Source organism: Rhipicephalus sanguineus, chromosome 9 (genome assembly GCF_013339695.2).
Source record: "Rhipicephalus sanguineus isolate Rsan-2018 chromosome 9, BIME_Rsan_1.4, whole genome shotgun sequence".
NCBI classification, from domain to species: domain Eukaryota; kingdom Metazoa; phylum Arthropoda; class Arachnida; order Ixodida; family Ixodidae; genus Rhipicephalus; species Rhipicephalus sanguineus.
This window is the reverse complement of record NC_051184.2, coordinates 7,191,438-7,204,229: the sequence shown is the minus strand read 5'-3', so window position 1 is coordinate 7,204,229 and position 12,792 is coordinate 7,191,438. Positions and strand designations below refer to the sequence as shown.

At 43.6% G+C, this 12,792-nt stretch overlaps 1 protein-coding gene across 1 annotated transcript in view; it reads right to left on the bottom strand.

Moving 5' to 3' along the window:
- The window catches only part of LOC119404531 (sushi, von Willebrand factor type A, EGF and pentraxin domain-containing protein 1), a 53,207-nt gene that overhangs the window by 14,430 nt on the left and 25,985 nt on the right, over nt 1-12,792 (bottom strand). Inside the window, exons 16-23 of the mRNA XM_037671067.2 lie at nt 12,043-12,210; nt 11,639-11,779; nt 10,924-11,151; nt 10,518-10,719; nt 9,254-9,411; nt 8,263-8,461; nt 7,555-7,727; nt 4,210-4,449 (exon numbers count right to left, since the gene is read on the bottom strand). Coding sequence (XP_037526995.1) covers nt 4,210-4,449; nt 7,555-7,727; nt 8,263-8,461; nt 9,254-9,411; nt 10,518-10,719; nt 10,924-11,151; nt 11,639-11,779; nt 12,043-12,210 — 1,509 coding nt within the window. The remainder of the gene's footprint in view (nt 1-4,209; nt 4,450-7,554; nt 7,728-8,262; nt 8,462-9,253; nt 9,412-10,517; nt 10,720-10,923; nt 11,152-11,638; nt 11,780-12,042; nt 12,211-12,792) is intronic.

Sequence of the window (12,792 nt, the reverse complement as noted above, 5' to 3'; positions counted from 1 at the left end):
AGAACAAGAGGAAGAAGAGTTCTCTTTCGTGCGAGCGCGGGCATGCTACAGTTGGCTATGCTATATGTGGTTTTGCCAGCGTTAATGTCATCATCAAGGCGCTCGAAGAACAAGAGGAAGAAGAGTTCTCTTTCGTGCGAGCGCGGGCATGCTACAGTTGGCTATGCTATATGTGGTTTTGCCAGCGTTAATGTCATCATCAAGGTGCTCGAAGAACAAGAGGAAGAAGAGTTCTCTTTCGTGCGAGCGCAGGCATGCTACAGTTGGCTATGCTATATGTGGTTTTGCCTGCGTTAATATCATCATCAAGGCGCTCGAAGAACAAGAGGAAGAAGAATTCCCTTTTGCGCGAGCTGAACCCGTAGCGGTCGCCTCTGGAACTAATGTTACGCTTACGGTGCGGGACTTTGCCCCAGCTTAGGAACCTGTCGAGCCAGCTCCTAATATTCATTCTTAGATCTTTCAAAATAGGGAACTTAGCCATTTTTTCCCACCTTGTGGAAGAAATACTCAAATTATGCGAGGACTCCGCAAATGTCTGAAGTGTGCAGATTGGTCACAGAACGTCATGCATGTGTAACCGGATGCACTGAAGGCCTTCAGGCGCTGACAGATTGTATGCTAAAGATTGAAAAGCACTTCTGAGTTTCTGGACTCGAAATACTGAACTTTCTTGCCTAGCAAGCCATGGATCTATTGTTTAAGAACAGGGTCAAAAATGTAACAGCTTGATTACATCGTGTTGCCTTTCGCTCCCAAACTTCTAACGCCACCGTTTAATTAACTGCCTCAACGACGACTTGTGTGTTCACAGCTATTGGCTAGCTCCACTCGCAGTTATATGCGAGTATGTAAATGTTATTCCTTACGTAAATCGTTATACTGGGAGAGTTATTAGTAGAGCTGTGCGAATAGCAAAATTTTGGGTGCGAAGCGAATTCGAATAATAAAGGTTGAGTGCGAATCGAATCGAATAATTTCGAATAATTTTCGAATATTTCTCAAACATTTTTCGAATAATTCGAAGTGAAATTACAGAAATGTTGCAGAGAATCCCTAAGTATGTTCTTGTGAGATCGCAACATGAAAGTGTTTCTTTTCACTAGGTTGATGAAGCGCTGGTGGGGTCATATTTCATAGTTGTCTTTCTTATCAAGAGTGAGGCAATGTAGAGGCCGAATTGTATTTATGTACATGATTTGGTGCAACCAAAGTGTTGCCGACAACACTTTACACGTGATAGGCAGAGATGCCATTTCCTCAGCCTCTCCTCCTCTTTCAACTGCTGTGGAAGGCCGACTGATGTGGCAGACAAGGGTGTGCTCCCTTCAAGTCCGGAGTTCCAAATCTGCCTCGTAGACGTCGATATATAAGAACATCTGAAATTTTGGATGCTAAAAAGCTTCGGCGTCCGATTTTTCGGACTTCCTGCTCAAATTTCAGGTCCAAAACAATTGAGCCCCCAACTCTGCCACATCTTTCATCTCCATGTTGGAACCAGCGTTTTCTTGAGTTAATACATTTGCGACCGTAGCGGAGCTTGAAAGGCAGCTTTGCCGCAATACGGGAGTGTGATGAGGTGAAACATATTGAAAATCTAGGGACCACTTTCAAACGGACGTTGACCGTCTCTTGGCGAAGTTCGACCGTAACGGACCTTGAAAGGCAGCTTTGCCGCAATACGGGGGTGTGAGGAGGTGAAGCATATTGAAAATCTAGAAACCACTTCCAATCAGACGACTGTCTCTTGCCTAAGTTCGACCGTAACGGAGCTTGAAAGGCAGCTTTACCGCAACACGGGGGTGTGATGAGGTGAAGCATATTGAAAATCAAGGGATTATTTCCAACCGGACTTCGTCTCTTGGCTAAGTTCGACCGTAACGGAGCTTGAAAGACAGCTTTGCCGCAATACGAGAGTGTAATGAGGTGAAGCATATTAAAAATCTGAAGGGGTCACTTTCAACCGGACGTTGACTGCATTTGTCTTTGGGGAAGTTCGAATAGTTCGAATAGTAAAATTTCAGTGCGAATCGAATCGAATAGCAAACACTATTCGAAAAATATTCGAAATTTCGAATATTCGCACACCCTTAGTTATTAGGTTGACTCTCTGGTCATCTAGGGCGGCAGCCATGCGGTGGTATAGCATACTACACTTAAAACTTCAGTTTATGAGCAACAGTGCGACAAACTAGTGGTGGCAGAAGTTACTGCTCTATGATAACATGTCGTTACCGCACTTGCATGGTTAATGACAACATAGGGAAGTCCACAGCACTGCTCAGAATGGCTCCACAGAAGAAGAAATAATACGGCACGCAGTTGCAAGTCTGGGTCAATATATTCCAGATAAGATAATGTGGATCACATGAAGGTAAAAATTCGAGTGGATCAATGCTGTCACGTTTGCGAAATATTCTGTTGCAAACTGTTGTGACGTTATGTTTGCAAACTGTTCTGGGCATATGAAATGCTCTGGTGTGCATGTCCCATGACTAGTGATAATGCTGCATTCGTGCTGATGCAGAGTAGCATTTTTCTAGTGACCTTATACACAATAAGACAAGAAACCTGAAAGTAGTGAGCAGGACCAATGCAGGCTCTACAATGGATCAGCATGTTCTTGTGTACAGCCCATGTGGCACCCGTTGAGCCAGCATCGTTCTGGCTTTGTTTTTATAAGGAACAGTACACATGAATTCATCTTTAAAACAGCGCAGCAACTTGAAGACTAAGAAAGAAACAGGACGGGCGTTGCCCAAAACATGAAAGAGCCAGCAGGACAGATAAATTGCCGCACATCAGAGTGCATTGTGGTGCATGTGGTTGTGAAACCCGCTTTGAGGATTGCACTATCATTCGCCGTCATAAGAATCGACTAATAAAAGAAATCATCAAAGCATATCACCTTTGTAAAGAAAAAGATTTGTGCATTATATAGCCACCCATCAGTGTAATTGTCACAGAACGAATTGAGCTATCTTCAGACATCTTATGGTGATCAGGCTTTTCTCACACTCATGTTGTCGATGTCCATGCTGTACATTCATGCACATGTTTTGTATTCACCCTTGTTTATGTTTAACGGCATCAGTGTGGATGTGACATCTTTGTGTATACAGTGAAACCTCGGTGATACGATCACAGCTCATACGAATTTCGGGGTGATACGAATTTTTCGTTGGTCCTGGCCAAGGCCCATTGGCCTCAATGTAATGGAGTACGGTTGTTGCGAACCGACTATCACCCAGCGACGTCTGATACGAACGTACGCTGCCACTCAGGTTGGAATAAGTGCTGTCCGCGCGTTCGCGAAAGACGCGCCAAGCACGTGCGAGTGCGGGAACGCAAGCGTGGGCATGCACGCCACACCGCCAAATCGTCAGAATCACGGTGTAAGAAAAACATTTTTCTTATGGTCAGAATAAACCTTCAGAGACGCATCACGGCCTCCGAGTGTAGCGAATCACAACGCACCTGGTTCATTATTTAAATACGCGCGTACGGGCCGTATATTTACGAGTGCTGGAGTGCTGGTATGATTGCCGACATCTGAAAACTTAACTGACAATCATTCAGGGTATTTCCTGACGTTGCCGCAGCCCTGAAAAACAATAAATGAAAATGTACGCCAGCTTTCTTTTGTCGCATGCTAATTTTCCATGCTTTCTGGTGATACGAATTTCGGATGATACGAATATTTTTGGTGGTCCCGTGAGATTCGTATCACCGAGGTTTCACTGTAATCAGCGCCCGTCCCGTTGTTTCTTTCTTAATCCTCGTGTTGCTGCGCTGTTTTGAAGATGAATCCCAACCAACTTGCCCAAATCTCTGTTCTAGTACACATGAAGTCAAGAAAATTATATAGAAAATTTTGCCTATCTACTTCAGAAAAACCATGAAAAAGGAAAAATAAAATGGCAGGAAATATAGCGTACCACTGATGATAGGTGAGCCCGCTGTCTTCCATAAAGGCATATTGAATAAACTAAGGTGGTGGCTGTATCCCCCACCATCTTCCACTCAGATGCTTGTATGCGGGTTAAACATCATCGTTGAAATACCCTGTGCCATAACTTAGGCCTGGGTGTGTTCGACAGCACCACTCAATGCTACTGCGGTGGATGCGGAGCATCCTTTCAATTGCAAGGGTCACAGCAGCAGTCCATGTGAAAGAAGTCTGCAATGCAGATAAAAAAAACTGCTCACCTTGGCAAAATCCCCAGCTGGCTGCCAAGATGTGCCCGCTAAGACGCTCCCGGAAGTCAGTCCACGCGACCACATCACCGAAGTAGAACTCACACCGCGTGAGTAGCGGGGCCACCTCTTCAACACCTAGCACGGTGCTCCACACGTTCACATGCGTCATCTCGCCAGAGTAGGACTCAGAGATGGAGAAGCTTCCTCCTCGCCTGTCTTGTTCCTGGCCCAGGACGAGGGTTCCGTTAGCTGTACGGGCATCGAACAGAAAATGCATGATGGAAACGGTTATTGGCCATGCCATGATGAATAAGTGTTCCTCCTTATATGTTATTATTTGAAATGAGAACACATGCACATTATCGCATGCATATAGGGAAGAAGCAGGCTGACAACTGCCACCAAGAAGGGCACAACGCCTGCCTACTTTTCAAGGAGGAAGGGAAGCAAAGAGGAAAGAAATCACCAAATGACAGGAAACACGCGCAACAGAAGTAGAAACAGAACAAGCACAAAAAAAGAATCTTTTTTCTTCTTTTACAAAGGGCAGGCCAAGTCAACTTCATGGAAGAAATTTAGCAAGACACGATGACCCTGGTCGAGTCAAGGAGTACACCCAGTCAGAAACAGTAGGAATGGGCGAATATTCGGGCGTTTCTAATATTCGAACGAATATTAAAGTATTCGAATTCGCTTCGCTATGAATTTAGATTATTCGAAATTTCAAAGTATTCAAAATGAACGAATATATGTACCGTATTTTCCGGTGTATAAGACGCACCTTTTTTCCTAGATTTTCGCTGGTGCGTCTTATACAACGGTGCGTCTTATATACGCAAAAAGTCACGTGATTCTGCGAGACCAATTTGTTTATATTTAATTTATGAGTACGATAAACTGAGCTCGAGAGCATTCGTAAAAATATATCTAATTTTGTTGTAACAATGAAGCGGCTGCGATCTTAGATGTCAGCTACTTGCTGTTCAAGCAGCGCGGCGCCCACGGAGATTGCGGCCGCAATAAAAGCCACCACTGTCGCGTGCCACATTGTACTGTTTGAATTGTTTGTTCTTAAACGAAGAATTAAGCCCACAGAACTGAGGCAATAAATAAAAAAGAGCACCACAACGGTCCATTGTAACGTTGTAGCGCCCACAATATCACAATATTACAAAAGCGAAAGTACCACTTCATTATCATCATCATCAGTTTCCGTGTGAGACGCCGCTGCAGTCCAGCAGTAGTCGCAGCTTCCGGCTTCCGGTCGCCATTTACGTTTTGTATGCGTGTGTAGGTGGTATCCGACGATCGTGTGATAACCGTGCGGCGCGTTCGTTGTTTATGTGTTCTCGCCAAGTCTGGTAATGCCCTAAAGGTATGGTAGCCACCATAGTACAGGCAGTTCCAACGATGTGCTTCAAGGTGCTTACAACGCTGCGTAAAAGTTACTCAGAGGCTGACGACGGCAACCCAGCGATGCTGCCAACCGAGGCGGAACTTTTGACAGTGCGCCGGAGGATGTGGCTTCAAATCCAGTAGAATAAATAGTGGTTTTCTGCGCCTTAATAAAACTGCTGCTTACAGATATTCAGTGCCGTGCGTGACTACGCATTTCGCAATCAATGTACTCTGCGTGGGTTGCCCCGCCATGGTGGTCTAGTGGTTATGGCACTCGACTGCTGACCCGAAGGTCGCGGGATCGAATCCCGGCCGCGGCGGCTGCATTTTCGATGGAGGCGAAAATGTTTGAGGCTCGTGTGCTTAGATTTAGGTGCACGTTAAAGAACCCCAGGTGGTCGAAATTTCCGGAGCCCTCCACTACGGCGTCTCTCATAATCATATCGTGGTTTTGGGACGTTAAACCCCAGATATTATTATTATTATTACTCTGCATGGGTCGTGTTTTATCATGTCGACTGAGTTAAAAATAGATGCGTCTTATACAAAGGTCCGTCTTATATATAATTTTTTCTTTCGAAAGTCGTAAAAAGTAGGGGGTGCGTCTTATACAAAGGTGCGATTTATACACCGGAAAATACGGTATATATCTGACCCCACATAACTCCCTGTAAAGGTCGTTTCAGTGCAGCGTCTGGTTGCTGTGCCGTGAAACCACCCATCCAGGGGAAATCTGCACTGCCGCGAAGCCACACTTACATACTTACAGGTTAAATGCACATATATATTTTTTTAAGTTTAAAAGCGTGTTATATGGGCTTATATGCACTAAGTCTAGTAATTTTTAAATTGCAACGTATTGCACCACTTATACCTTGCACCCTACTGCTATTCAAATTTTTATACTATTCAAGGTTTCTTCCACATCATTTCAAAACAAAAAAGTGACATTCACTCATACCTAGTTCCAATTCTTAAAAATATTGTGCAAGGTTCATGACGAAAATGCTCATTTTTCTTAATAACATGTGGTGAGTACTATTCGAACTATTCGATTCGAAATTATTCGACAAATCACTATTCGCTTCAGATTCGCTTCGAACCTCAAATTTACTATTCGCCCATCCCTAAGAAACAGGCAACTGTTGAAATTCGTACACCTTTGATGAAGCATACTATGTTCCTTTACAACAATGTGCACTGTGTAAACAATGTGATAAAAGTGTAAAAGTGTCTTGCAAGAACCACAAGTCACTACTGGTCACCAAAGGAACACTGACTTCAAAGCTGCATAGATCACCAATGATACTGAAGCTAACAAAGCTTGAGAGTCGGTTAGTGCTTGTGAATGAGATCACGAAGGTACACGAAATGTTAATGGTCTCCCTTTGCGTCTCAAAATAGCTTACATAACCACCATGACCAAGGAAGTCATGTTGTTCAAGGCAGTGAGATACCCTTCCCTATCAAGCACTTAGAAAACTTAATGCACAAAAATCTGTGATTTATGGTTGCAGTAATAATTCCTGACAGTGGCAGCCGCACTTCTAATGCATCGGAACATGCAAGCACTTTAAGGTGGCCAAAATTAATTGCCGTGCCAGCGTTCCCTTAGGACAGTGTGTAGCAGCAGGACGTGAAGCCCCATAATTTGAAATTTATTCATCTCCTTAAACCATGCCTCAGAACGAGTAAAAAGTTGCAGTTTGCTTCACCTAGCACCATGTTTGTCATCTTAATCATAGGCTAATAGTGCAACATCAAATGCATTTGTTCTGACATTGAAAATGCACATTTCTTATGTGAGACTGAAAGTTTAATATGTCTGCACTGGACCACACTGATTATTACGTACCATTTCTTATAAACAAACAAATAAATAAGTGAATAAATAAAGTTCGTGAAGGATTGTGTGTTTAAGATGTTAGATGCCTGCGTAGTGCAAGGCACGCGTACCTGGTATCTGTGTGCCGGTAGCAAGCCCGGTGCCACTCTCTGCCAGCCTGCCATCTTTGAGAATGCTCCACAGGCCTTCAGCGGAAGACCAGCTGAAGCACACATGGTGCCAGTAGCCGTCGTTTGCCGTGACGTCCGTGATAATGCGGCGTCCGTTGACATACAACACGAAACTGTAGGACAGTGCGGAGTTTCGAATGGAGCAAATATACAGCTAGTAGAATAGCTTTTGCTTGTTACAGCAACGAAAGGAAATGTTAGCACAAGAATAATGTGCTGGTTATTCCTTGTTCTACGAACAAAACTAAGGATCAAAAGGGGCTTTGACAGTAAAATGTAGCGCGTTGCTAGCTTCAAGTTGGGACTAGTTTATTTATACTGAAGTGCGGCACGTTTTCCTGCATGTCTTTAGGCGCTTGTTGATGCATGTTCCTTGGTGCATCTTCAATATCCGACATTGCTTAGCGTACATAATGATCACAAGTAATCCATGGCAGCATATAAAGTTTGATGACTAATTTAACGCCTCAACAACATCGATTCTTTTTTATTCCAGCATAAACCTGTGCTGTACTGCTTATCGTGCTTTCTTAATGCATCGTTGTGTTCTTTTGAATTCTATGCAGAGAGTTGCATTGATCAAAGAATTAAAACAGTGCACGGAGCGTTATCATTATGTGTAATTTGAGAATGCTTGGTGACACGCACCCACTGTAGTCTGTGAAAGTCAGCATGTTGTCGACACTATCCGTTGCATAGGAGAACGGCGTTCCATAGTTGTATCTGTCCGTTGTTTTCAACCACATACAAGCTGTCAGTTCAGTCATGGGTTTCCTCAGTGACTCGATGGATGCCCTGTCAAACACATTCGTGCCGGAAAAGTAAAGCTTGAAATGAGGGTCAGCTTCTGTAAAGCAAGAAGAATTATAAATGCTTACATTTAGTAGAAGCAGGAAAAGAGAGGTGGATCAACATCATTCAAAAGCAACCTTTTTTCCAAGCCTTTGTGGAAACATGTGCCACCTAGGTCAGCTGATTGGCTGGCCCAGCAAGACTGTTATTGCCAATGCAAGTGATCTGAGACAGCTAAAGGTATCTTAACTATCAAAACACTTCAAGGCTTATTGTGAAGTGTAGAGAGGCACCAAAGGTGGAGAGTGGGTTAATATCACTGCGCATGTTACAGCCGTATTGTGACACTGCTCAAAAGGGAAGTTTGTATGTTCATATTCTGCATCTTAATTGGTCATCCCTAGACATTCAACAGAACCATAGAGATCCCACTTAGTGCGTCTTCAGCAATGACATCTCTTTATAAAGTTAGGTTGTTTGCAATAAGGTGCACCAGCTTGCCTGGAATACAAGTGCCTTGTCAAGAAGCTTGCAAAGCTTGCTTATAGTGTTTTAAACATTTTATGCACACTATAGCTTTGATTAAGCATGGGATATACCACTCCAAATAAGAAGGAAACCGATCACGATATTGCTGGTACGGAACACGAGAAAGCAATAGACACACCATGGTGTCTTCCATGCTTGATACTGTGCCTGCATTAAATGCTGCAACATGTCAAAGAATACATATGGTTCTGTTGTGTCCTCCTAACCACCGATACGTTAAATCAAGCGATGAAGTTTATGGTGAAACACCAATGAACCTGCATATCGCGTGATGGCTCTATTTATACTGCCACCTCACCTGACTCGCACAATCTTCCGGTGAGTCCAGGTGGGCAGGAGCACTCGAACCTGCCCACGAGGTCTAGGCATGTTGAGCCCACGTTGCAAGGTGCTGTGGAGCACTCATCAATGTCGATATCACAGTGCTCGCCATCATAGCCGGGTGAGCACACGCATCTGCGAACCAAGCCAGGAACCTGAGTTTTGAACAGTGGTGAAACTCAAGTGTTTAAAAAATAATGGTGAAACCAGTGAATCGGAAGTTATCCACTGTGTGAACAAAAGAAGGGGGGGGTGGGGGAGGGCAGTGTTTGTTCCTGTGCTTTTTCAGTCGCAATGGCATTGGTAATGCGAAGTAATTGCAGAGCAATGCATAAACACTCAAAAACTGCCTCTCCTTTGCCGTCTCAAAAACTTGAAAGTTTGTGAGGTGTTGTCCGGCAGTTGACAAACCTTCAGACAAGCAGTTAGACATACGATGAATAGTATATGTTGGAAACATTTGAAATTATATGTGGAAAGGCAAGCAATTAATGTACGATGGCAGTTAATGACATGAACTGTTCTCGGTTTACACCATGCCTGACACCCAAGCCCATGCGAATCAAGCTTCACGTAGGCCGCTTCATGAAATTTAAAGCAAAAGGTGTTTGCCCTGTTCTCCAACTACAACATGACTCTTTCACAAAAAGTTCAATCTCAGCTAGCAAATTGTTATAGTCACTTTGTGCATGTCTCACATTTACATTTGTGATTACATTTTGATGCTTAAAGGAATGGTTATTTGAATCTCCTGCACCTCGTGAAAAAATGTTCTCTTATCTGGCAGTAGCGAAAGTTCCCGAACAATTGAAACAATAGCAGCTCACCATCATTCTGTTTTTCGGTTTCATCAGCAAATTTTACATGACATGGGATGCCTTTTCTGTATGGGTCCCGGTGTGTTTTAAAAACTGAATGGATTAGTAAAATTTGAACTTGCACTGTATTTAAGAAGTGCACATTGTGCTTTTGCACTCTCTGAAATTGACGTTTGGCTCTATTAAACAAAATCCAGGCGTGGTATTCTGTACACTGTTGAGTTCCATCACATCATCATGTGCTCCATCTTGTGTGCTTTGACTGGCTCATAGGTGGCTACGTCCTGTCTGCTTGACTCAAAACACAAACGTGGTGGAATTTGACACAGCTTGGATGAATGTGACAGCAGAAAGTACAGCAGTGCAGTTGGTAAGGCACGGAGACAGATCACTCAAAACAACGCTGGATTAACGCGTGCTCACCGATAGTGGGATCCCAGGTTCACGCATTTTGCACCGTTGAGGCAGGGCCCACTCGTGCAAGCATCCAGTTCTTCCTCACACCAGCGTCCTCCAAACAGCGCGGGGCAGATACAGCTGAAGTTTCCAGGCCGATCCACACATGTGCCTCCATTCAAACACGGTGCGCTCAGACATTCGTCCTCATCCTCAGAACAGGTTTGACCTGCAAGACAATGTCAGACAACTTGTAAAAAAAAATATGACAAAAAGGATAATGAAATACAGGGAGGTTAACCAGAGGAGATCTCCAGTTGGGTAACCTGTACTTGGGAAGGGGAAATGGGTTATGAAAGAATGAAAGTGGAGAAGAGCCTATGACAACACTACAAAGCATGCGAAAACAGGGTAGAAATTATGAAGCACTGACCTCCAAACCCTTGCTTGCAGTTGCAGCTAAAGCTGCCGAGTGTGTTGGAACAAGTGCCATTGTTTTGGCAAGGAGTCAAGGTACATTCATTGATGTCTTCAGAGCAGTCAGTGCCTGTTCGGCCAGCTGGGCAATGACAGCTGAAGCCATTCGGTTCTTCTGTGCATTTCGCTCCAAACCGGCACGGATTCCTAGCGCATTGGTTTCTTCTGTGTTCGCATCGTGGACCTGTGGAATAACAAGAAATGATAAAAAAATCTTGGCAATTTCCGACACACAAGGCTTATGAAGAGCGCTGCATATGCTGAGCCTTTCCTAAGGCAGTTTATTCACATAACCTAATGTCATTCACAACAGGACAACTTGATTACTGGTAAGCTTGGCTGTAAATATTTGCTGTGAAAAATTTTTAAAAACTTTGCAGGTGTCAATAACAGTGTATGCAATCTGCTACACTTGCACTAGAAATTACTAAGTGCCAGTGCTTTCATGATGGTGGTATCTAGTATGTCCACCATGGTAGCCTCAGTCGCTTGTAAATTATAAAATACTTGCACAAACTCTTCTTAATGCTTATTGCATTGCAATACTTTAATCATGATCATCATAAATTTATGTCTGACTGAACTGCTGGAACGTCTGACTGAACTGCTGGAACGCTATGTTCTATGTTGGCTAAACACATGCGCACAATGCACACTCACACATACATCACCTGCAAATGGAGGCTGGCACATGCACAGGAAACCAGCAGGCACTACAATGCATGTCGCTCCATCTGAACATGGCTGAGAAAGGCAAGAATTGGCTTCGACGAAGTCTCGCAGATCCATCCTCTCAGATGATGAAACAGATCCTGAGAACGAGACATGACGAGAATACATTAAGGCTTGTGAAGGCTGTCTCTTGTATTCTGTTAAGCTATGTGCTAACAGTGTCTTGTTTATCCTTTCTGATACTCTAATAATTCTCTTTGGGTTGGACAGCGGTACCCATGCTACTGCAGACTTAGGATGTCACTGAATGTAGGCAGTTACACTAGCTACTTGGAGCAGTGTGTTTGTGTGCGTGCTTGGTATACAATTTTTGGACAGTCATACCATGCTTAAAGTGACTAACCATTGCAGTGTCCCGAGACCGCCTTGTCTGGGGTTATCACATCATCCCTGGTGTCGTTGGAACACCTGCGGCACGCCTTCTGTCCCTGCTTAGGCTGGTAGTACCCATTCGGACACTCGAAACAAGGCACGATGCCGGACTTGGACACGAAACCAGGAGAACAAAGCGCTGTGATGTGGAACGCACACACGCCGTTAAAGGAAACCTAAAAGAGAGACTTGTGTTGATGCAAGTTTGTAGCGCATGCGCTTAGTCTGAACTCGCGATGCCCAAGTTCTGTATTCTAAATGTAAACAAATTTTAAAACAAGGTCACTGGCAATTTAGCACCAAATTCTCAAGAAATACATTAGTATTACGTTTAATTTCCCCTTGTTATCTTCAATTACCTTGATAGCCAACATAGGCCATCACTTAGCCAACATCAACTAAAAGTGCTGCTGTTATGCTAGCAGACATGATAGGCTGCACACAACCTCTCGTGGTTTTTCCATTTTGCCTCTCTTAATGCTCCCGCATTAAAATTGGAACGTTAAATATAGCCAAGCTGCCATCACATTCAGCGCAGGTGAAATAAAATTTTGTCTAGCTTTACAGGGGCTTGATTTATTTTTTTCTGAAGGTAAGAATAATGACCGTGACGTTTCCAAAAAATAATTTTCAACATTTTAAAAACAGTAAACCGAGAATAATCATCCACATGTTTGTCCATTCTTTTTGTTTGCACTGTGTCCATATTATTGTTACCCTA